Raw genomic sequence first — 26,380 nt, 5'->3', positions numbered from 1 at the left:
CTTATTGATATTTCTCCCAGCAATCTTGATTCTAGCTTGTGTTTCTTCCAGCCCAGCGTTTCTCATGACGTACTCTGCATAGAAGTTAAATAAGCAGGGTGACAATATACAGCCTTGACGTACTCCTTTTCCTATTTGGAACCAGTCTGTTGTTCCATGTCCAATTCTAACTGTTGCTTCCTGACCTGTATACAGGTCTCTCAAGAGGCAGGTCAGGTGGTCTGGTATTCCCATCTCTTTCAGAATTTTCCACAGTTTATTGTGATCCACACAGTCAAAGGCTTTGGCATAGTCAATAAAGCAGAAATAGATGTTTTTCTGGAACTCTCTTGCTTTTTCCATGATCCAGCGGATGTTGGCAATTTGATCTCTGGTTCCTCTGCCTTTTCTAAATCCAGCTTGAACATCTGGAAGTTCACAGTTCACATATTGCTGAAGCCTGGCTTGGAGAATTTTGAGCATTACTTTACTAGCATGTGAGATGAGTGCAATTGTGCGGTAGTTTGAGCATTCTTTGGCATTGCCTTTCTTTGGGATTGGAATGAAAACTGACCTTTTCCAGTCCTGTGGCCACTGCTGAGTTTTCCAAATTTACTGGCATATTGAGTGCACACTTTCACAGCATCATCTTCAATAGCAGCTATTAAAAATCCCGTTTCCTGGGGACTTCCCCAGTGATCCAGTGGTTAAGAATCTCCCTTCCAATGCAGGGAATGCTGGTTCATCCCTGGTGGGGGAACTAAGATCACACATGCTGCAGGGCAACTAAGCCTGTGCGCCAATACTAAGATCCAATGCAGTGAAGTAAATACATCAATATAAAGTAAAATAAATTTTTTAAAAATTCCGTTTCCTTTTGCTGAAAGACAACTTAGTTCATTTCAGTTCAGTTCATTTGCTCAGTCCTGTCTGACTCTGCGACCCTATGAATCGCAGCATGCCAGGCCTCCCTGTCCATCACCACCAACTCCTGGAGTCCACCCAAACCCATGTCCATCAAGTCGGTGATGCCATCCAACCATCTCATCCTCTGTCGTCCCCTTCTCCTCCTGCCCTCAATCTTTCCCAGCATCAGGGTCTTTTACAATGAGTCAACTCTTCGCATGAGGTGGCCAAAGTACTGGAGTTTCAGCTTCAACATCAATCCTTCCAATGAACACCCAGGACTGATCGCCTTTAGGATGAACTGGTTGGATCTCCTTGCAGTCCAAGGGACTCTCAAGAGTCTTCTCCAACACCACTGTTCAAAAGCATCAATTCTTCGGCGTTCAGCTTTCTTTATAGTCCCACTCTCACATCCATACATGACCACTGGAAAAACCATAGCCTTGACTAGACAGACCTTTGTTGGCAAAGTAATGTCTCTGCTTTTTAATATGCTGTCTAGGTTGGTCATAACTTTCCTTCGATGGAGTAAGCGTCTTTTAATTTCATGGCTGCAGTCACCATCTGCAGTGATTTTGGAGCCCAGAAAAATAAAGTCTGACACTGTTTCCACTGTTTCCCCATCTATTTCCCATGAAGTGATGGTCCCAAATGCCATGATCTTAGTTTTCTGAATGTTGAGCTTTAAGCCAAGTTTTTCACTCTCCTCTTTCACTTTCATCAAGAGGCTCTTTAGTTCTTCACTTTCTGCCATAAGGGTGGTGTCATCTGCATATCTGAGCTTATTGGTATTTCTCCCAGCAATCTTGATTCCAGCTTGTGCTTCCTCCAGCCCAGCGTTTCTCATGATATACTCTGCATAGAAGTTAAATAAGCAGGGTGACAATATACACCCTTGACATACTCCTGTTCCTATTTGGAATCAGTCTGTTGTTCCATGTCCAGTTCTAACTGTTGCTTCCTGACCTGTATACAGGTCTCTCAAGAGGCAGGTCAGGTGGTCTGGTATTCCCATCTCTTTCAGAATTTTCCACAGTTTATTGTGATCCACACAGTCAAAGGCTTTGGCATAGTCAATAAAGCAAAAATAGATGTTTTTCTGGAACTCTCTTGCTTTTTCCATGATCCAGCGGATGTTGGCAATTTGATCTCTGGTTCCTCTGCCTTTTCTAAAACCAGCTTGAACATCGGGAAGTTCACGGTTCACGTATTTAGGATTCCTAAAACTTATTGTGAACCGTGCACTGTCACCTTAATTATCTGCCTCCTTCTATGAAATGACTATTCAATTATGCACCCAAATTTGAAAGCATTTGTCATTCATGTAAGATGCATGGACTACTGAGGAAAGCAAACCACCTAGCCAATCTTGGGCCACAGCCCCACCATGCGGGTCCGGAAACTGTGCCTCAGTGCCTCTCAGCGGAAGGAAAAGGGAATAACTCCCCGAAGCTCCGAGACTTTAGAAGCAGTGGCCTCTAGGGCCCGCCCAACCTCCGAGGCCCCACCCCTTAGGCTGCACGCGGACAATGAAAGTGCGCGTGCGCGTTTGCATTTGCGCGTGCGCAGTGAAGAAGTTCTGTTACTGGTGTCCCCCGGCTCGGGTGTGAGGTGAAATTTTCGTTTCATATCGTCCGGTCTCTGTGTGGTCAAGCAGGAGGGGAACAGACCCAAGAGGAGGCTTGAAGTCAAAGGACACTAGCCTCGAGGGCTGCCGGGCGGCGGCCCCTCCTCCGAGAGCTAGGACCCACTCGGCCTGGCGGCAGTTCCGGGAGGAGGCGGGTCTGCCCGGCCTACTCTCCATCCGCTTTGCTCCCGATTTCACAAGCCACCGGAGCAGCCTTTGGGTCCTTACTCCACAAAGAAAAGAAATAGCATCTCCGTCCTTCTCGACACTCCGGCGCCTATGGCCCCCTGTCCCCGTGTCCCGGTGAGCTCTCGGTGGCTTTACTCCGGCCGTGGTTGTCGGTTACTGAAGTTTGGTAAGTCATATTCCGTTGGAAACAGAAGAAACCTTTGTAGGTTATTAGGGAGCACGTGTGTTTGATCTAAATAAGAGCAGGAGGGAAGGGATTCATATAAATAATAAATTTACCATATGAGAGCCCCGTAAAGCCCCAAACCTTCAAAATATAGAAGCCTCTGGGAAGGAAGTCGATCGAAGCTGTTTGCCGTTAGTAGCCGCCGTTGGAATTGAATTTATGTAAGATGAGTTTTGACGGGTAGATTTTTCTTCCAGGTATTCATCTAGAATTTCTCTCTTTTTTTTTTTTTCTTTTTTCGCCCATGCTGCACGGCTGGAGGGATCTTAGTTCCCCCACCAGGAAGGAGGTGAACCATGGCCCACGGGATTGACAGTGCGGAGTCCTAACCACTGGACCACCAAGAAATTCCCTCATCTTGAAATTTTTATCTTAAGAAAATTTGTGGTCAATAAAAGGAATATCCATGAATCTAAGTTCACTAAGATTTTGTTTGTCATTTTATATGTATATAAAATGATGAACCATTTAATGGTAAATTGCAGACACTGACTTCTAAGAATGAGGACAGTTTCCTACTAAGAACAAAACTCCATTGTCCATCCAAGAAAATCAAAATTTCTCCAGTTTTCCAAAAGTATATTTTATAGTTGTCGGGTTTTGGACGGAGCTGGGATTCAAATAAGCTGGATTCAAATTGCACATTGCATTTAGGTTTTACATCTGTTTTACCTAAAACATTGGCCAGTATTTGTGGTTCCTGCAGTCCAGGAGATTTATATTGAAAAATGTTGGCATTCCCATATGGTAATGTTTTCCTATAATTTCATGTAATTGTGTATCTCATGGACTGTAGACCACCAGGCTCCTCTGTCCATAGGACTTCCCAGGCAAGTGGGAGTGGGTTGCCATTCCCTCCTCCAGGGGATCTTCTTGACCCAGGGGTCAAACCCAGGTCACCTGCCTTTGCAGGCAGGTTCTTTACCACTGAGTCACCTGATACAGCCAGTAGTATCTAACAAATGTAATGTGATTTTTAAATGTTTAGTAGTGAAATTAGGAGAAAATACACATGTGAAGTTATTTTTAATAATATGTCATAGCTAACCTAATTTACCCAGTTATTAATATATAACTATTGGTGAAATTAATGACCAATGTAGCTAATACAAAGTTATTAGTGAGAAATTGTACATTTCTTTTGTACCAAGTTGTTGGACTCTGATATGTATTTTACACCTAAGCTCACCTCATTTAGTATGGATGCTAAATTTTTATTAGAAATTCTTGATCTGTATTTAGCTTTCAGAAAATTGACTGTTGAAAAAATATTTGGGGAAACCCAGATTGCTCCAAACATACTGAAAGATTTTTTTTAGTAACTGAACAGTTTTATTTCTAAAATTTAATTAAAAGTGAGTAAAATGACAATTTCAGGCCCTCAGTCTCACTAGCCACATTTCATATTCACGATAGCCACATAGAGCAAGACAATGACTACTGCATTAGACTGCAGGTTTAGAGACTTGAAAATGTCCTAGGTCATGTGTACTTCATGTCATGTCACATCAGGAGGCACATAAATGCAAGTCGTCCACTGTGTATTAGGAGTGCAAAGTGTTTAGTTAAGGTACCCATCTCTGTCTTGCACGGTCACATTTTTCTTTGTGATAATCTGTAGGTGATAAGCTTCCCAGGTGGCTCGGTGGTAAAGAATCTGTCCACAGTGCAGGAATGCTGGTTTGATCCCTTTGTCAGGAAGATCCCCTGGAGAAGGAAATGACAACCCACTCCAGGATTCTTGTCTGGGAAATCCCATGAACAGAAGAGCCTGGTGGGCTAATCTGTGGGGTCACAAAAGAGTTGGACATGACTCAGCAACTAAACAACATCAACAACAATCTGAGGGTGATACTTGGCAACAGGGGAATAATCTGTTGCCCAGCCCTTTCACCCAGTGGTTTTAGCATCACTTGTTGATCTTCACTTCTACCTATTTTTTACATTGAGGTCTTGAAAAGTGCTTTTGGTTGTTGTTGTTTTTTCTAATTCTTTTTCTTTTTCCAAATTTTTCCATTCTCTTGCTGTCAGTCTTTTGTGAACAAGAGCTTTCTCCCCACACTTACCCTCCCTTCTCTATTTTTTTTCCCCCTTTCAGGGTTTCACAACATATTCCCCTATTTTTCTTTCATTTATCATATTAAAAACAGTTGCTGTTATTTGATGCTCAGGCTCTCCCAAACTTGGCCAAGAGTAGGCCTTTTAATTTGATTCATTTGTCCTTTCAACACATCCCTATAAATCTTTGAGCATAAATTCCCAATTCACTTTGAATTTGACTGTTGCTGCTTAGTCACTTCAGTCATATCCAACTCTGTGTGACCCTATGGACTGTAGCCTGCCAGGCTCCTCTGTCCATGGAATTCTCCAGGCAAGAGTACTGGAGTGGGTTGCCATGCCCTCTTCCAGGGTATCTTCCCAACCCAGGGATCAAACCCAGGTCTCCTGCATTGCAGGCAGATTCTTTACTGCTGAGGCACCAGAGAAGCCCCAAATTTGACTGTTAACAGACCATAATCAATGATTTCTCCAAGAAGCCTGTTTCCTTGTAGACACCAAGGTCTGTATGATACATGGACTCAGTGCTCCTGGGGTTTAATTGTGTCTAGGCCTTTCAGTGGATATCTAAAATAGATATTTTCCGGACTTTTCTTGTGGTCCAGTGCTTAAGACTCCATGCTGCCACTGCAGGGGGCACAAGTTCGATCCCTGGTTGGGGAACTCAGATCCTACATGCCACACAAAGTGGCCAAAAATATAAATAAATAAGTTTTTTTTTTTAATTTATAATTTTATATCCTCCTTTCCATATAAATTATATTGTGAACATACTCTCATATTATTCTTCAAAAACCCAGTTAAAATATATCTTCTTACATCATAGGTTCATACTCATATTCCTAGTAAAAATTTTGGGCAACCCAGACCTGCTAAGTTAGTCATTTCCTGCGCACTATTTCATGATCACTCTCCAGTCATATTGGAGAATTAACAATAATCTTAGGAGTTCAGGCTTTTGAGACACAGTAACCTGGATTCAGGCTCTGGCTCACCACTTCCTAAGTGGTGATCTTGGACCAATTACTACTGCTGTTTGCACATGAATTGCCTCAACTATTGAATGACAGTAATAATAACTTGATAATCATATGAGCTTTCAATGTTTCCAGTACATAATGGGTACTCAGGAAATGGCAATTATTTATATTCATGCCATCTACAGTTTCTAATGACTTTCACATAATATATAACTGCCGTCTTCCACAGAAGGATGGCTAATGAATGATGCTTGATGACAAATCAGTAATGCCTACTGCTTAAAGATTGATGGCATGAGGCAAGACTCCCACTACTGCTTAATCAAGAGGAATTCAACTGTCTTGAAGAGACTTCGGGAATAACATGTATAAGGCAGATTTCACTGTCAGATTCACAGATGCCAGCCTTTGATTTTTTCCCTTGTGGCAAGTACTTGCTGATGCTCCTTTCAGAGACAGTACTTTACTGGCCTGTGAACATAATGTCTTTGTGGCCTGGGTCTACACAGTCCTGCTTCTGGGCTGTCTAGGAGGGTGCTTAAGTATATAACAATATCCTTTTGTGTAAATCCTGGGACGTGGGGAGAAAGGGGTAAGTCTGCCCATTTTTGTGGGAGAAGTTCTGCTTAACTGATGAGACATCACTGTTAGCCAAAAAAATAACCCCAACAATTTTACCTGTCTAGACTTTTATCTGTAAAATGAAATTAGATTATTAAACATTTTTTCCTTTTTACCAAAATCCATTTCTAATTTCAGGTGAAGCGGACTGTAGGGCATTTTATGGCAGCAGTGTGCATGTGTTTACTTAGAATTAGTGTGGGTTGTTTCCAGGCTTGTGAGTATGGGAACTGTGGGCAGCCTGAATTCTCAGTTTTTGTTTCTTCTTAAGGCTGTCTTAGGACTTTTTCTGTCTTTATGAAGAGACATCAGAAGGGGAAAGGACTGTGACTGGATGTCTTGACAAATTATTTTCAAGTGAGTAGGAAATTTATTCTTTTATAAAAGCACATGCTTCTTCCTTCCAGGCAGATGTGTTTCCTTCTAGTGAAACAGAGATTTTTATTCCAACAGAACCTGCTTACGGACTGAGTCCAAGTTAAATTTCCTCAGATCTTAGGGCCTTTCATTTACATAAGAGAATGATACCATCATCCCAGTAGTTACTAATTCAGTCTGACCATCCATGCTGATTGTGTGCCCTCATTTTACTATAATAGACAGGGAGCTGACATGTGATTCTGAGAATTTGTGCTGTCACTGGAGGAGTGATGCATTTCCAGCATTTATTGTCTGTAATGTGCTCAGAACTATTGCTAATCCTATCACAAGAGAAAATTAAGACCAGAAGAGGTCACAATCTAGTTGTGGTGAGATACATCGTTAGAGAGAGAGGTGCTCTTAAGCTACATAATTGGATGAGGTCACTATGAATATGTCCAGGTAGAGAGGAGAAGGGGCTTGAGGACCATCAAGCCCTGGGGTTGATGGTGGGAGAACATGAAACCTGTCTAGGCTTTGGGTCTCCCTTCCTCTTTTTCAAGTGCACACTGATAGAGACGGCAACCTGATGCCAGGATGTTTGTGATGGTGTAGGTTCCAGTGACCTTTGAGGTCACAGACTTTACAGTACAATGGCTTCCTCTTGAAAAATGAAGATCTGTCCATTGTACTGACTTTATTTTTTCTAGGATAAAAGGCTTAGGACTTCAAAATTCTGTATATAAGCTTGAGATTGGGTTTTAGGCAAAAGATTGGGAGTCTGTTTTGTGAAAAATGAGAGAGAATGTGAATATCATTGCGTTTTAGTTTTATTTTAAAGTTTACTGGTTTGATAAAGTTGACATGAACATTTTGTTGTTTCTCAAGTTATACCTGAGAGTATTTGGTATCCCTGAAGAGCAGACTCTCGGCCCCATATTTATGGAAGTATTTGTCATCCCTTACATGTTAGTATTATATCAGGCATCTTCCTCTCAGAGCAGGGCACCAGCTATGCAGACCTCGTCTGATCTTTCAGGTAGAACTAAGAGGAAAGCTGAAGAAAATGGAAAGTTTTCCAAGAAAGAGAAAAGGCTAATTATTTATGTATTTGGCTGTGCTGGGTCTTCGTTGCAGTTCGCAGCTTTCTCTAGTTGTGACAATTGAGGACTACTCCTTGCTGTGGTGCACGGGCTTCTCATTTTGGTAGCCTCTCTTGTTGTGGAGCACAGGCGCTAGGCTTTCGGGCCCAGCAGTGTGGCACACGGGCTAAGTTGCTCCACAGCAAGTGAGATCTCGGACCAGGGACCGAACCCACGTCCCCTGCATTGGCAGGTGGATTCGTATCTACTCTACCACCAGGGAAGTCCAACTTTTCTTCTCTTTAACTTTTCCCTCACTTTTGGAAACTTTCTTTTGGCCTGATGGTAGAATCTGTCCCATTTTTTAATTTAAATTTTGCATTTGCCTTAAGCTCTTTATCCATTTCCTTTCACCTTTGTTTTCCTCCATGGTGCTTTCCGTTCATAGTCAGTTTCAACACTAGAATCATTTCTTAGTAAATCACCTACCAGTTTGACCACAGCACCTTATCACGCCAAACTCCTAATCCAGCCAAACTTAATTTATTCTTTCTTTCTGTTCTAAAATATATTTTAAGTCAGTGTTTGAAAGTAAACACACATTGGCCTTCATTTTTAACACCTTCCTTCCATTTATTTTCCAATAACATAATTTTTTGTAATCTTATTTCAGATTGGGAGATTTGTCTCAATACCAGAAGGTCAGCACCTCAGTGGGATATTTTGAATGGGAAAAAAGTCCAGCGTGGTAGACATGGTAAGATTCATAAGGTATAGTTCCTTCCCTTCCACTAGTGGAAGATTAACAGTTCCATAAAATAGAAAAGCAGCACGATAACCATGACAGATATTTAAGGCTTGTGTCATTCACCTGTTTTTCAGTCTCTGAGCATTGTGAATTTGGCAGACACTTGAAATACCCCTCACAATATATTTTTTTACATAGAATTCACTTGGCTAAGTATTCCCATATATGTCATTCTGATGAAGTTTTATTTCATTTTGGTCAACTATCAGCTCAACTCTATAAGAATCCTTATGAAAGTAAAGAATACAACAGAGCTTTGTTGCAGAATGATCACTTCATTTTGCTTGAAAGCAGTGAGGCCTGGAACCATGCATTGCAGTGAAAATGAAAGAAAAAAACAAAAAACTTCAATCATACCAATGTGTTTCTTGTATATACTCTTATTTTTAAAGACTTTATTTTTAAAGACTACTGATGTTAAGCATAAATATGGTCAGCTGATCTTTGACAAAGGAGCGAAGGAAATGAAATATAGAAATATAATTCTTTTCAACAGATGATGCTGGAACAGCCAGACATCCACATGCAAAAGAATAAATCTAGACACTGGCCTTAACACTCTCAACATAAGTTAATTCAAAATGCATTGCAGCCCTAGGTATTAAATACAAAACTGTAAAACTCCTTGAAGATAACATAGGAGAAAACTTAGAAGCCCTTGGGGTATGGCAATACTTTTTTAAATATAACATGGAAGATATGATCCATAAAAGAAATAATTGATAAACTGACATTGTTAAAACTAAAAATTTCTGCTCTGCTGAAGGCATTGTCCAGAGAGTGAGAAGGCAAGCACAGATTTAGAGAAAATATTTGCAAAAGACAACTGATAAAAGACTCTTAAGACTTAACAATAAGAAAACAAATAGCTGGTTAAAAATGGACTGAGACCTTAATAGACACAGCAGCAAAGAAGACATACAAATAGCAAATAAGCATGTGAAAAGATGGTCCACATCATATATCACCAGAAGAAAGAGTGAGAGGGCCTTCCTGAGCTCTACTGTAAATATAAGCACACACACGCTTTGCCAGTAACTCTGCCCTGGCCATCCATACTCATGCACCTCACTAGAAACCCAGAGCCTCTTGTTCCTAGAGGAAATGACAAGGCTGCACCCAACAGAAACACAGAGGGCAGGCTGCTTATTCATTGGGATACAGCCTAGAAAGGAGAATCCACTGAAGAGGTTTACTCCATTGTTTTAATTTGGGAGAGAGGAGGTAGAAGGAAGTTCCAGAGGGGGTCAGACAGCCCAGAAATTCAGACAAGTGGCATGTCTTTTCTCACCAAACTTTGCTCTGCTCCCTGCTATAATCATTAACAACCTTTGGCCCTGACCTCAAGGTTCTTCCACTTCAGGACCACCAAACACTGCTCCTACTTCTGATGGATAAAAATATTTAGGACAGGGGTGGGGGGCACTAATTTGATATAACAGTAAGTCCTGAGGGTACCCACATAGATGGCTTCCAGGTGCCAAGCAGAACCTGAGGCCAGGAATGATGAAGCTGGCATAAAACTATTGAACCAGATGTGAATTTCTCATTTGAATGAATCTCATTTGAGAACTGCAGTTGAATGCTGAACACATGAGGTCTAAGGACCCTGACCCTCTTCAAAGTCAAAAACCCCAGTACAACTCATCAGTCAGCCTTCTGGGTTCTGCACCTGTGAATACAACCATCCATGAACTGTGTAGTACTCTAGTATGTACTCATTGAAAAAAAAAAAAATCTACATGTAAGTGGACCTGTTCAGATCAACCCTTGTTGTTCCAGTGTCAACTGTAACGATATATTCATTATAGTATCATACAGGGTATTTTCACTGCCCGAAAAATTCTCTGTGCCCTGCTTATATATTCTACCAATCACTCTCACTAATCCCTGGCAATCACTGATCTCCAATTTTGTCTTTTCCAAAGTGTCTTATAGTTGGAATCATACAGTATTTAATCTTTCCAGAATGGCTTCTTTCACTTAATATATATGCATTTAAGGTCTTTTCATGGCCTGATAGTTCATTCACTTTAGCTCTGGTAATATGTTGTTTTCTTATCTGTTCACCTTCTGAAGGACATCTTGACTGCTTCCAAGTTTTGGCAGTTATAAATAAAATTGCTATAAACATTCATGTGCAAAGAAACAACCCCCACCCCCACCCAAGTCCCCAATCCAGAGCATGCATGTGCTGGTTTTTGTGTGGACATACGTTTTCAGCTTACTTGGGTAAATATCAAAGAGTGTGACTACTGTATTACTTGGTAGGATTATGTTTAGTTTTGTAAGCGATCACCAAATTGTATCCCAAAGTGGCTGTACAGTTTTGTATTTCTACCAGCACTGAATGAGCTTTCCTGTTCTACATCTTCACCAGTGTTTGTCATTATTAGTATCAGATTTTGGCTATTCTCAGCTTTGTAGTGGCCTGTCTGTCTCTGTCTCTGTCTATCTGTCTGTCTGTCTCAGCAGGTAGCTTAAAGTCTGATCTAGACTCTCTGGTTATTTGTTTTTAATACCAGGATAATCATTGTTGAAATCGGAATTGGGACAGAAAGGTCTCTGACTTCTGGGGGCTTATTTTGGTTAGGAAGAAGGGAGAGGCAGTGACTACACAAGAGAATCCATAATGGCTGAGGAAGTGAAGTTTGGACTCCTCTTGACTGCTGAGTCTTCTTTTCAAAATCTTGGGGCCTCTACGTTTTCCCTTGGGGAGAGCAAATGGAGTCAAAAGACTTGGGCTCATGTACCTGGGGATCATTTTATATTTTAATGTGACATCAAGAGTAAGTTACTTTACTTGATAAGCCTCTTTTGCTTAAAATAAGATGTCCTGCGTGGGTTCTCGGGCTGTCCAACTTCTGAGACCCCATGGACTTAAGGCCGCGAGGCTGCTCTGCCCATGGCATTTTCCAGGCAAGAATACTGGAGTAGGTTGCCATTTCCTACTCCGGGGGATCTTCCCGATCCAGGGATGAAACCTGCCGTCTCCTGCATTACCAGGTGGATTCTTTACCACGAGACACCTGGCAAGCCCCCAAACTTTACTGGGCTTGTCCTCAGCTTGTGGTCCAGCAGCCTCACTGGGCCTTAGCCACTCTCTGCTTTGCCGCATCCTAGCCCCGCCCACTCGTCGGAATTAAGGTCGAAACCGGAAGCAGAAGTGCGCCTCTGGGAACGGCGTGGTCTCTAGAGCCCCCTTCCTCAGCTTACCTTATCCGTTGGCATCCGATCCGGCCAGACCCAAGCCCAGGTTCTGACTGAGAGTCTGGAGTGGCGGTTGGAGAACGGGGAAGGATCATGGATATGATAGAAGGCGCAAGCAGTTCGGAACCGCAGCGCCTATTGCCAAGCTTCTCGGGCGACTCCCAGCCCTAGCTGCGCGCATAGGGCTGCAAGACCCACCGCTTTTACTCCCAGCAGCGACCGACTCCATCCCCGCCTGTTGGGGCCACGCTTTTCCCGCCTCCAGAAAGACTGCTTGATCGGTCTGTACACAGGAAGAGATGCGGACAGGGCACGTGCTCGGGGTCTTTTCTCCGTCTCCTGTCCACCCTTTCTTTAAAAAGCCTCTCTCAAATCAGACTGCATTTCCGTAAGAAGATGTCCATTCTTGTATCTCATTTTCTTCCGTTAATGACGTGTCTTGAAGTACTCATTAGTTCACAGAGATCTGCCTTTTTTTTTTTTTTTTTAACCTCTTTTACAGCTCTGTTGTGTGGAATCATCCTGTTGGTGGACGATTGAGTTGTTCCCATCTGAATGGGTTTGTCCATGTTTCTTCATTTTTATGGACTTAGGATTTTAAATTTTAAGGTCGATTTTTAGAACTTGAGTTGTTGGGTCATAGGTGCTGTTCCTGTATACTGCAAACTGCCCCCTTGTTCTGTTTTGAGCCCTCAGAGCTATATTCTGTATCCAGCAAGCTGCATACCTCTTAGTTTTCAATTAATCTTACCTGTAGATGCTTTTGGTTGTTTACACACTGTCATATCATCCAGGAATGGCAGGATGATATTCTTCCTTTATTATCTTCTAACCTATCATGTCTCCCTATCCTTGTCCACTCTCCCCAGTTTACTGTGCTGTCTGTAACATGCTTAGTAGAAGGAGCCACTCTTTTTCTGTGTCTCAAAGGCCTTCGGCTTTTATCTAGTAAATTGAAACACTTGCTGTATATTTTTGGCATGTTTTCAGGTTTAAAGACATTTCCCTTTATGCTTCTTTTTTTTACTAACATTATTTTTTGTAATAGTTTTCATTGTTGTTATTGTTCACTTGCCAAGTCATGCCTGACTCTTTGTGACCCCATGGACTGTAGCTCTCCAGGCTTCTCTGTCCTCCATTATCTCCCAGAGTTTGCTCAGATTCATGTCCACTGAGTCAGTGATGCTATCTAACCATTTCATCCTCTGCTGCCCTCTTCTCCTTTTGCCTTCAGTCTTTACCAACATCACAGTCTTTTCCAGCGAGTCAGCTCTTCCCATCAGGTAGCCAAACTATTGGAGCTTCAGCTTTAGCATCAGTCCTTCCAGTGAATGTTCAGGGTTGATATCCATTAGGATTGACTGGTTTGATCTCCCTAGTCCAGGGAACTCTCAAGAGTCTTCTCCAGCACCACAGTTCGAAAGCATCAATTCTTCAGTGCTCAGCCTTCTTTATGGTCCAACTCTCACATCCCTGCATGACTACTGGAAAAACCATTGCTTTGACTATATAGACCTTTGTCAGCAAAGTAATGTCTCTGCTTTTTAATAGGCTATCAAGGTTTGTCATAGCTTTCCTTCCAAGGAGCATCTTTTAATTGTAATAGCTTTATTGAGATATAATCACATGTAACTAAAGTGTATAATCCAGTGTATTTTAGTGTATTCCCAGAGATGTGCCACCCTCACCACAATCTAATTTTAGAAGATTTTCGTCATCCCAGAAAGAAATCCCATACTCATTAGCACTCACTCCCCATGCCTCACTACCCACCAGGCCCATGTTAGCACTGGCCTGTTTCTTGTCTTTATAGACTTGTCCATTCTGGACATTTCGTATACATGTAATCATATAATATTTTGTCTTTTGTGAATGGTTTCTTTCACTTAGTATAATATTTTCAAGGTTCATCCACATTGTAGGAAGTATCAGTACTTAATTCCTGTTAGTGGCCAAGTAATTCTTTTGTATGGATACATCACATGTATCCACTCACAATTTAATGGGCATTTGGGTTATTTTCCACATTTTGGCTATTATAAGTAATGCTGCTGTGAGCTCTCCTGCTAAAGTTTTTGTGTGGACTTATTTTCATTTCTCTTGGGTTTATACCTAGGAGTGGAATGCTGATTCTTATGATAATCGTATATGTAACCTTTTGATAAACTGCAAATATTTCTAAAGGGGCTGTACCATTATTCTTTCCCATCAGCAAATAAAAGTTCTGATTTCTCCACATCCTCACCAGTTGTTAGTCTTTTTGAGAATAATTATCAAAATGAGTGTCAAGTAGTATCTTGTGGTTTTAATTTGCATGTCCCTGGTAGTTAATAATAAGCATATTTTCATATGCTAAATGGCCATTGTATTTTTCTTTAGATAAACATATTTTGCCCATTTTAAAAGTTGAGGGTTTGTTTTTTTTTTTATGGAGTTGGCTGAAAATATTTTTAAATCATTAGGCAATGTTGAGTATTTTCAGACTTTTTTAGTGTGTTATTGAGATGATCATACTATTTTCTACTTTGATCTATTGTGCTGTGTTCAGTTGCTCAGTCATGTCCAACTCTTTGTGACCCTATGGACAATAGCCTGCCAGGCTCCTCTGTTCATGGAATTTTCCAGGCCAGAATACTGGAGTGGGCTGCCATCTCTTCTCCAGGGGATCTTCCCAGCCTAGAGATAGAACCTTCATCTCCTGCACTGGCAGGTGGATTCTTTACCATGGAGCCACAAAGGAAGCCCATATATGTATATGTATATATATGTATAAACGTGTGTGTGTGTGTGTATATATATATACACACACATACACATACATATATGTATACGATGGATATAAATAAATCACTTTGGTGTACACCTGAAACTAACATGACATATATATCAATATACTTCAATTAAAAATTTTTAAACAAACTTTTAACAGAAGTTTTTAGCATTATCACAACACCATTACGACACACCCCCAAGTTAATAGTTTTTCTTGATATTATCAGTGGTCTTTAGCCAAAGGTTACCAGGAACACACAGAATTAAGCAAGTTGGATTTATTACTTATTGCAGCAAGGCAGAATGCACACTATAGTGAACTGTGGGATGTCTTAATAAAGGAGTGTTAGAAAAGACATTTGGTTTTGTACACATGAAGCTTACATAGTTTTGTAAATCATTATTACCTCAATAAAAATAAACTTAAAAATTACTTTTAAAAAGGAAAGGGAGGGACTTCCCTGATAGTCCCATGGCTAAGACTCCCAGTTTCCAATGCAGGGGATCCAGGTTCAATCCCTGGTCAGAGACCTAGATCTCACGTGCCCAACAAAGACCTGGTGCAGGAAATAAATAATAAATATTTTTTAAAAAAAGAAAGGGAAACATTGCTCTTGATAAACATATTAGCAAATTTGCTCATAAGTTTAATGAAAAAATCATAGATCATTTTAACATTCAGGAAGATTGCTTTAAAGGGCATCCAGTATAAAACTACTGACTCAGAAGCATACTTCATGGAGAAGGGAATTGGAGCCCACTCCAGTATTCTTGTTTGGAGAATTCCACGGACAGAGGAGCCTGGTGGGCTACAGTCCATGGGGCCGCAAAGAGTTAGACACGACTGAGTGACTAACACTTGACTAGAATGCTTAAAAGGATGGAGCTGCATTGCTGAACTAACTCAGCATTGAGAGGGAGCAAGCTTTTTTATAATAAATCACTTTGGGGGAAAAAAAGCACACTGCATTTTGGAATTAAAAAATGTCATTCCAAGGATCAAAAGTGTGAGTTGTAAGTCAATGTGATTTTTCAAGCTATAGTGATATTTTCCAAGGGACGTTGATATTTAAAATTGTAGTTTAATCCAACAACAATACCTTTTTTTCTCACTTTGGTAGAAATAGCTATTTTTGAAGGCAAATTCTCTAGTTTTCGAACTAATTTGTCAATGTTGAGCATTTTCTAGACTTTCTCCATGTCTGTTGACCTTTGTTAATTGAGAACCTAAAATCATGTAACTTAAAAGGAATATATCTTTGATGTGCCAGCTGAAACCAGGAACTTTGTAAATGCCGTTACAAAGCCTTAACGTTCAAAAATTTTACCATATTTCTCTAATCTATAAAAAAAAGAATTGGGCGCTTCCCTGGTGGCTCAGTTGGTCATAACTTTCCTTCCAAGGAGTAAGCGTCTTTTGATTTCATGGCTGCAAATCACCATCTGCAGTGATTTTGGAGCCCCAAATAATAAAGTCTGACACTGTTTCTACTGTTGCCCCATCTATTTCCCATTAAGTGATGGAACCAGATGCCATGATCTTCGTTTTCTGAATGTTGAGCTTTAAGCCAACTTTTTCACTCTCCTCTTTCACTTTCATCAAGTGGCTTTTTAGTTTTTTAGTTCCTCTTCACTTTCTGCCGTTAAGGGTGGTATCATCTGCATATCTGAGGTTATTGATATTTCTCCCAGCAATCTTGATTCCAGCTTGTGCTTCTTCCAGCCCAGCATTTCTTATGATGTACTCTGCATATAAGTTAAATAAATACCAACTTAGATAGCATATTAAAAAGCAGAGACATTACTTTGCCAACAAAGGTCCGCCTAGTCAAGGCTATGGTTTTTCCAGTGGTCATGTATGGATGTGAGAGTTGGACTATAAAGAAAGCTGAGTGCCAAAGAATGGATGCTTTTGAACTGTGGTGTTGGAGAAGACTCTTGAGAGTTCCTTGGACTGCAAGGAGATCCAACCAGTCCATTCTAAAGGAGATCAGTCCTGGGTGTTCTTTGGAAGGAATGATGCTAAAGCTGAAACTCCAGTACTTTGGCCACCTCATGCGAAGAGTTGACTCTGACTCGTTGGTAAAGACCCTGATGCTGGGAGGGATTGGGGGCAGGAGGAGAAGGGGACGACAGAGGATGAGATGGCTGGATGGCATCACCGACTCGATGGACATGAGTTTGGGTAAACTCCGGGAGTTGGTGATGGACAGGGAGGCCTGGCGTACTGTGATTCATGGGGTAGCAAGGAGTCGGACATGACTGAGCAACTGAACTGAACTGAAGTGGTGGCTCAGTAGTAAAGAATCCACCCACCCGTGCAGGAGACACGAGTTCAATCCCTGGTCTGGGCAGGTCCCACATGCTGCAGAGCAACTAAGCCAAAGCACCACAACTACTGAACCCATGTTCCACAGCTACTGAAGCCTGTGTACCACAACTAGAGAGTAGCCCCCACTCACTGCAACTAGAGAAAAGCCCACACAACAACGCAGACCCAGCACAGCCTAAAATAAATAACATTATTTTTTTTTTAAGCTGTAAGGGCCACACATTGCAGTGAATTGTTACACCTCTTAAGTCTCTTAATCAGGAAGAGTTTTCCTTTCCTCTTTCTCCTCCAAACTGGATATTTCTGATTATGTCCCCTATATATCATTAAGCGTGTCCTCTGTCCCCTCCTCTTACCCTTCTTCTATAAACTGCTAATTAGATGAAAGGATTTGTTAGGATTTTTTTTATTAAAAAATATTTTATAATTGGTATTGTCTCTTATTGCATCATATCAGAACTCATGGTGTCCAGGTGTCTCTTAAGATGTTAAGATTTATCAGCCTGATCTTCCTTTATAAAGTTGCCCAGCACATCTATTTAGTCTTAAAATTATCCCCTTCAGGTTTCTTCTTAGTTACAAAAAAAAAAGGGCGGGGGGTCACTTAATGGGGAAACCTGCTGCATACCACCTTAACCAAGTGATTGAAATTAACATCAGTAATCAGACACACTGTTCCCAATGCCTCCTTAAGTGATTCACTGAGGACAAGCATCAGTTATAAAATACATCATCCAAAAATAAACATTGTGACTCTAACCATGAGAAAACAGACAAACTAAAACTGAGATGTAATCTGTAAAACATTTGACCTGGGACTTTTCAAACCTGAAAAGATGAAGAAAGGCCAAGGGACTGGTCCAGATTAAAGAAGATGAAAGAAACATAGTCTGAGGGCATAATCCTGGATAGGAAATTTTAAAGTGGCTGCTGTAAAGGATATTACTGGACTAGTAGGTAAAATTCTGCATATGAATTATATGTTAGATAATAAATATTAAATCCTGGTTTTGATTTTGTTAGGGAAAGTCCCCAGTTCCTATGACACTCTGAAGTATATAGGAAAAAAGGGTCTGACACCTGCAATTTCCTCTCAAGTAGTTTCCTCTCAATATTCTTGATGAAACACACACACACCCCTACAGAGAGGAGAAGGAAAGCAAATGTGACAAAACTTTAACAATTAGTAAAGAGTATAGGGAAGCTCATCACTTGTACACTAATTTTTACAACTTTTGAGTTTGAAATTTTTTCAAAGCTAGAAGTTGAAAATAAATATTCCCATTCACTTTTCACGTAATATTTTAGTAACCATTGATTGTCATTGCCTAAGTGCATTAATTTACTAGTGGTTTCAGAATGATGACTTTCTGATTTTAGCATTTTCTTCATAATAAATGGAACTTAGAATAAAGTTTGTATGATTATTCTGGAAAGAACTTTCCTGTATCATAACTATTTAGTAATAATAAAATGTTGTTCATAAAGGAGGGGACAGGATGATACAGGCTTGATTTTTTTTTTTTTTTTTTACGAATTTTCAGAATAACAAAATTATATCCTGGTCACCTCTGGTAGTGACCATTGACCATTTTTTAGTAACATTATGGACTCATGGCTTTGTTTTATATTTGGTGTATTTCAACTTATTGTAATTACTGTTTATTAAATTGTTCCATCATAAGCCAGTGGGAACCTTTTTAAGTTTTCTCCTGTGTGGTAGATTCCTTCCTTTCTGGTATAAGCTGTTCCAGGCTTATGCTGAACATTTCTTGTTCCACACTGAACATAGTTCCCAAAGGAGTCCTGATTTCTTATACAGAGGAATTTTAATACTAGAGGACTCATTGCTCCTGAATTGTTAGTGACTCTAGGCAATTTTGGTGGCTCAGTCTAGGGACAAGTTTAAAAAATAAGAACATACTGTATTCCCAATTCCTAATTGTTCTTGGATAAGGAGATAAATTCTTTACTGTATTATGTGTGTGTATATATATATATATATGTGCATTTAGGTGCGTGTGGCTACTCTGAAACTAGTATAAGAACTCTTACAAGGCCTCTAAGTGTTGAATATCTGTCAGGCCCAGAATCTCATGGCTTATTTCTTCGTTTCTAGGTCTTCATGGTCAGAACCCTGCCAAGCCAGAAGGGAGACACACAAAAGAAAGAATGGCTGCAGGATTGCTGACAACCTGGTCACAGGTATGTGGGAAGTTACTCTATCCAAAAAAAATCACTGTTCCCAAAGGCTACATCTCTTATCCGTGACCCAGAGCTTCACAGCCCAACCAGACTAGCCTCAGTTCAGTTCAGTTCAGTTCAGTCACTCAGTCGTGTCCAACTCTTTGCGAGCCCATGAATCACAGCACGCCAGGCTTCCCTCCATCACCAACTCCCAGAGTTCACTCAGACTCATGTCCATCAAGTCAGTGATGCCATCCAGCCATCTCATCCTCTGTTGTCCCCTTCTCCTCCTGCCCCCAATCCCTCCCAACATCAGAGTCTTTTCCAATGAGTCAACTCTTCGCATGAGGTGGCCGAAGTACTGGAGCCTCAGGCTCCCTCAGTTCTTTGGGCTTCTTAGAATGGGAGAGAGAGAATGTTTAAGGAAAAGCTTCAACATTGTTTTGTGTTTCAGATAATCCCTGAGGGTGAGTGTTAGTTCCATATTCTGCTGGCTGCCATGAAGGAAAACAAAGACTTTTTTTCACTAGGAAAAACATTCATTTTCCAAGTATTTTCTCATTCTATAATATGCTAAATCTGTACTAGATCTTGAATAAGATTAGAAGACTCCTTGCAACCTAGTTGTGGCAATATCAGCTCAGCTGTGTTAGAAAAGCTTCTAAAAACCATGATCCTGAAAGAGATGGTCCAGTGAGTGAGAACAGAAGTGGAAGATTCCAAGAACTTGGGTGAAATGATAAGAGGCCTCTGAAGAATGTCTGAGCTTACTGCACATTGGGTCTTCTCCCCAATTCCTCTCAGCCTCACCCATCATCTTTCTGGTTCAAAGTTAGAGATAGTTCTTGGCTGAACCTGAATGTATACATGGTGTTTTAGGAGTTGGTGACCTTCGAGGAAGTGTCAGTGGACTTCTCACAGGAGGAGTGGGCCCTGCTGGCCCCCACTCAGAAAATCCTGTACAGAGATGTGATGTTGGAGAACTTTAGGAACCTGGCCTCAGTGGGTAAAGTTGGCCTCATTCCTTCATATTCACTTGTTTATGCATGTACTAGTTCATCACTTGTCTCTCCCAGGAACTGAAAAGAACAGCTATACACGGTAAACACAGAATGGACTGTTCCTGCCCTTGTGGGGAAGTCTTATCACTTCCCAAGAAAATTCACTGATTGTATTTTCTCAGTTCTTAAAAAATTTAGGTAATTTACAGATCTTGGGCTTAGAATTCAAGAGTCAGATCATGTGGGAAAAGGTGTGTGGGTGTTTGTCTTATGGTGCTCTGTGAAAAGGCTATGTAATCTGATTCTTTTGCTGCTCTTGCCTATCTTTAGAATCCTTGAAAACCAAAGTATTGGAATCAGTTTTGTGGAAAGACTCCTTGTCTCCTTCACAGTCTCCCCACATCATATGTCTTTTCCCATGAGCAGGGTATCATCTCTGCAAACACAGTCCAATCACTGAGGTGGCGCAGGAAGAACTGAGGCCAGAGGGGAGAGGAATTCTCCAAAGTGCTTGTACAGGTGAGCCCCGGGCAGGAAGGGGTCATTGTATGGAATAGCCACAGCCTGTGAGTGGTGGTACAGTTGTCAGTCATTGTGAGCTAAGAAGGCTGAGACCATTACATGAGCTTTATGTCCCAAGCCTCCAGAATTCTATGTAAAATACCTCTCATTTCCGTTGCTTGTTCCTATCATTGGCATCTTTTCCCAGAGAAAGCCAAGTTCCTAAATTAATTTCTCTGATCACTGGTTACATCTTCTCTCTCACATTTTCCTCCTATATTTAGGGTTATTAATTGAAAACAAATCAATAGCATGCCTGCCTCCTTTTTTCTTTCACCCCTACTTTTTCTCCCAATAATTATAAAAAATTTCCCCATTCACTTTCAGATGGGGCTACTCAACTTAAATCAAAAGATGTAATTCTCATGCAGAATGTCCCTGGAGAAAAAACTGCCAATGGCATAAAAATGGTGAGATTCACTAGAAATGATTCCTGTTTTTTAAGACTGGGAGATCTCTGTGAATTTCAAGAAATTAAAACAGCAGCAGCACCCAAGCAAGAGGAGACACTTGAGGCAAGTAGAATCATTCATCAGAAAGCTGCATCAGGAAATCCTTTATTAATCCTATAAAATTGGAGAAATCTCCAAACCTACCTCAACACTTGCAGCCTTGCAGAGAATATCAAAAAGTAAACATTTACTTGAGCTTCCCCGGTAGTGCAATGGTAAAGAATCTGCCTGCCAAGGCAGGAGATGCAGGTTCAATCCCTGAGTTGGAAAGATCCCCTGGAAAAGGAAATGGCTACTCACTCCAGTATTCTTACCAAGGAAATCCCATGGACAGAGGAGCCTGGTGAGCTACAATCCATGAGGTCACAAAAGAAACACAACATAGCGACTAAACAACAGCAACAAACATTTACTTAAATGTCATTCCACTATTAAGTATTTAATAAATCATTCATTCTTCACCCATGATTAGAAAAACTCTATAATTAGGATGCCCTTTGATGGAATAAATTCCATGGGGCCTTGGGAAGAGTATTCAGCTATTTCAACTTGAAAGAATAAGGCAAAAAATATACACACATCCTGAAAATGGCAAAAATGTTAGTCATAATAATATACTTCCTATATATGGCAGGATCCACATGGAAATGAGTTCCTGTGTAATAAAAGTGAGAAAGCCTTTGTGCATGTTAAGTCACTTAAGGCATGTCAGACTCTGTGCAGACCCTATGGACTGTAGCCTGCCAGGCTCCTCTGTCCATGGGATTCTCCAGGCAAGAATACTGGAGTGGGTTGCCATGCTCTTCTCCACGGGATCTTCCCAACCCAGGAATCAAACCCAGGTCTCCTGCATTGCAGGCAGATTCTTTATTGTTTGAGCCACCAGGGAAGCCCCAAGAAGGCCTTTAGTCATCACTTACTCCTTTTTCTGTAGGCACCAACCCTCCCTGGTGAGAAACCATTGGAATTTGATCACTGTAGAAAATTCTTCAGAAAGAATTATCACCTTATTCGTACAAGATATTGCAAGGGCGAGAAATGCTACAAATATAAAGAATATGGGAGAGACTTTGGCCATCCCTCAACTCTTAGGAATCATTTGTGTACTCACATTGGAGAGAAAATTCTTGAATGCAGTGATTGTGGAAAAACTTTTAATCAAGAGTCACCCCTTAGGAAACACTTCAGAACTCTCACAGGAGAAAAGTCTGAATGTAATCAACATCTTATATCCAAATTACACTCTTCCTTCTCAGTACATAAACAAATACCTACTGAAGAGAAACTCCATGAACACAGTGACTGTGGGAAAAGATCTTTCCATAGTGTCCACAAAAAAATGTGTACTGTGAAAGAAAGCTCAAAATGTAATGGACATGGGAAAGTTTTCACTGGCCCCTTGTCCCTTCAGATATGTTTGAGACCTCATACTGGAGAGAAAGCTTATGAATGTAGGGACTGTGGGAAAGCCTTTGTTTTTCAATCTTCCCTTAAGAAACACGTAAGATCACACACTGGAGAGAAACCTTATGAGTGTAATCACTGCGGAAAATCCTTCAGCCAGAGCTCTCACCTTAACGTTCATAAAAGAACTCACACTGGAGAGAAACCCTACGACTGTAAGGAATGTGGCAAGGCTTTCACTGTTCCTTCATCCCTTCAGAAACATATGAGAACCCATACTGGCGAGAAACCCTATGAATGCAGTGACTGTGGGAAAGCCTTTATTGATCAGTCATCCCTTAAGAAACATACCCGATCTCACACTGGAGAGAAACCTTATGAGTGTAATCACTGTGGAAAATCCTTCAGCACAGGCTCTTATCTCATTGTGCACAAGAGAGCTCACACTGGAGAGAAAACCTATGCATGTAAAGAATGTGGGAAGGCCTTTAGGAATTCCTCTTGCCTAAGAGTGCATATGAGAACTCATACAGGGGAGAAGCCTTATAAATGTATCCAGTGTGGAAAAGCATTCAGCACTAGCACTAACCTTATCATGCACAAGCGAATACATACTGGGCAGAAGCTCTGTGAATGAAATGACTACAAGCTAGCCTTAAGGGCCCCTTCCCCCCTCAGTCATTTTTGAACACACTCTGGAGAGAAACCATATTATGACCAATTTAGAAGGCACAACTCTTCAGTTACATTATACTGGGGCAAACGTAAATGTTACGGTTCTGTGATTGTATTTATCAGTGAGTGTTTAAAGTGTGACAACTCATTAGCTGATGAGTATTAAAGATTATATAGCACTCTAAATTCCCCTTGATGTACATCACAAAGATTTTTTTTTTAGTATTTATTTATTTATGTATTTATTTGGCTACAACAAGTCTTAATTGCAGCATGTAGGATCCTCAGTCTTTATTGTGGCATACAAGATCTTTAGTCACAATGTACAGAATCTAGTTCCCTGACCAGGAATTGAACCTAGGTAGGCTCTCTGCATCAGGAGTGTGGAGTCTTAGCCACAGGACCACAAGGGAAATCCCTCACTAAATTTAGGTATGTAATGTTTTTATTATAAGTAAGTACTAAGTATTGTGCATTTCTCATCAAGATATCCTGGACTGAACTATAGGTTATTTATAAATATGTATTTTAATGTGCAGGCTGGGCATATTTTAGCTATCTTTTAGTTATAGATTCCTAATTGAATTGCACTGTCCACAGAATGCCTGATCTTCATGACATAGATCAATAACATACAAACAGAAAATTATTAGAGACTTGCTATGTGGCCTAATGTGTGAGATACAAGAAGTTGCTGTCCCAATATCCATTTCTCCCTTCCTTCAAGTAACAAAACTACAGTTGTGTTCAGATTAGCAGTGTAGACAATTTCTGAGGACTCATCTCCCAGCTTTTCTTGCAGCTGTGAGTGCCCATGACCTCACAGTCTTGGCCTGTGAGAAAGAAGCAAGAGGTCACAGCTTGTGGGTTCTAAAGAATTCCATGGAAATGGGAGCATGGCATCTGGCATTTTCACTTTACCATCTGCCCTCAGGTTAATCTCTTTTTCCTTAGAGAATAGACCAATAAGATGACAATCATAGACTACTGATTATATAATAGACATGTAAGGTATTTTTTGGCTGTATATAAGCAACTATGAGTTGCTTGTTTCTGAATTTCATGTAACATGAGAAAAATAAACTCCTAACTGGTTTAAATCACTCGTGTGGGAAGAATCTATTGCAGTGGATTTCAGTCTTAACTGATGCATCTCATATATGGTCAAGCTTTAAGAATCCTTCAAAGGAGAGGGAGCATATGTATTCTTATGGGTGATTCATGTTGTTTTATGGCAGAAACCAACAACATTGTAAAGCAGTTCTCCAATTAAAAAAATTTTTTAATCCTTCAAGTATAGTTGAAAACAATGTGTATTCTGTAATTGTTGAGTATAGGTCAGTTTTCATTCCAGTCCCAAAGAAAGGCGATGCCAAAGAATGTTCAAAACTATCACACAATTGCATTCATCTCACATGCTAACAAGTTTAATTCAGTTCAGTTCAGTCGCTTAGTCGTGTCTGACTTTTTTTTGAGTAATGTTCAAAATTCTCCAAGCCAGGCTTCAACAGTATGTGAACTGCGAACTTCCAGGTGTTCAAGCTGGATTTAGAAAAGGCAGAGGAACCAGAGATCAAATTGCCAGCATCCATTGCACCATCAAAGCAAGAGAGTTCCAGAAAAACATCTACTTTTGCTTTATTGACTATGCCAGTGCCTTTGCCTGTGTGGATCACAACAGACTGGAAAATTCCTAAAGAGATGGGAATAGCAGACCACCTTACCTGCCTCTTGAGAAATCTGTGTGCAGGTCAAGAAGCAACAGTTAGAACTAGACATGAAACAACAGACTGGTTCCAAATCAGGAAAGGAGTATGTCAGGGCTGTATATTGTCACCCTGCTTATTTAATTTATATGCAGAATACATCATGGGAAATGCTGGGCTGGATGAAATACAAGCTGGAATCAAGATTGCCAGGAGAAATATCAATAACCTCAGATGTGCAGATGACACCACCCTTACGGCAGAAAGTGAAGAAGAACTAAAGAGCCTCTTGATGAAAAAGGAAAGTGAAAAAGTAGGCTTAAAACCCACCATTCAGAAAACTAAGATCATGGCATCCGGTCCCATCACTTCATGGCAAAAAATGAGGAAACAATAAGAGACTATTTTCTTGGGCTCCAAAATCACTGTAGATGGTGGCTGCAGCCATGAAATTTAAAAAGACGCTTACTCCTTGGAAGAAAAGCTATGACCAACCTAGACAACATATTAACAAGCAGAGACATTACTTAGCCAACAAAGGTCCATGTTGTCAAGCTATGGTTTTTCCCATAGTCATGTATGGATATGAGAGTTGGACTATAAAGAAAGCTGAGCACCAAAGAATTGATGATGCTTTTGAACTGTGGTGTTGGAGAAGACTCTTAAGAGTCCCTTGTACTGCAAGGAGATCCAACCAGTCAGTCCTCAAGGAAATCAGTCCTGAATATTCATTGGAAGGACTGATGTTGAAGCTGAAGCTCCAATACTTTGGCCACCTGATGTGAAGAACTGGCTTCTTAGAAAAGACCCTGATGCTGGAAAGATTGAAGGCAGGAGTAGAAGGGTATGACAGAGGATGAGAAGGTTGGATGGCATCACCAACCCCATGGACATGAGTTTGAGAAAGCTCCGAGACTTGGTGATGGACAGGGAAGCCTGGCCTGCTGGAGTCCATGGGGTCACAAAGAGTTGAACACAACTGAGTGACTGAACTGAACTGAATAGATTTTCAGTATATCTGATGAATAAATCTTGTGTTTTTAAAACCTGTATCATTACAAACTTTATCTCCTGATTACCCCTTTATTGAGAGAGGTATTTTAGTGTCCCAGTATGACTGTGGATATTAGGTTGTTTTTTAAATTATTTTATTTTGAGGCCATAGAACTGGAAGCACACAAATGTAGTCATTTTATATGTTTCTGATAAATTATCCTTTCATTCTTAAATAGTGTCTGTTCTTT

General features: G+C 40.6%; 1 protein-coding gene across 1 annotated transcript in view; it reads left to right on the top strand.

Moving 5' to 3' along the window:
* Positions 1-2,452: 2,452 nt before the first annotated feature.
* Positions 2,453-26,380, top strand: part of ZNF177 (zinc finger protein 177) — a 91,254-nt gene continuing 67,326 nt past the window's right edge. The window contains exons 1-7 of the mRNA XM_010828508.1: positions 2,453-2,867; positions 8,702-8,785; positions 19,270-19,355; positions 20,217-20,343; positions 20,765-20,857; positions 21,227-21,414; positions 22,286-23,389. Of these exons, the coding sequence (XP_010826810.1) occupies positions 2,792-2,867; positions 8,702-8,785; positions 19,270-19,355; positions 20,217-20,343; positions 20,765-20,857; positions 21,227-21,414; positions 22,286-23,389 (1,758 nt within the window). The 5' untranslated portion in view covers positions 2,453-2,791. The remainder of the gene's footprint in view (positions 2,868-8,701; positions 8,786-19,269; positions 19,356-20,216; positions 20,344-20,764; positions 20,858-21,226; positions 21,415-22,285; positions 23,390-26,380) is intronic.

Source organism: Bison bison, unplaced genomic scaffold (genome assembly GCF_000754665.1).
Source record: "Bison bison bison isolate TAMUID 2011002044 unplaced genomic scaffold, Bison_UMD1.0 scf7180017864492, whole genome shotgun sequence".
NCBI lineage: Eukaryota > Metazoa > Chordata > Mammalia > Artiodactyla > Bovidae > Bison > Bison bison.
This window is presented reverse-complemented; position numbering and strand designations above follow the sequence as displayed.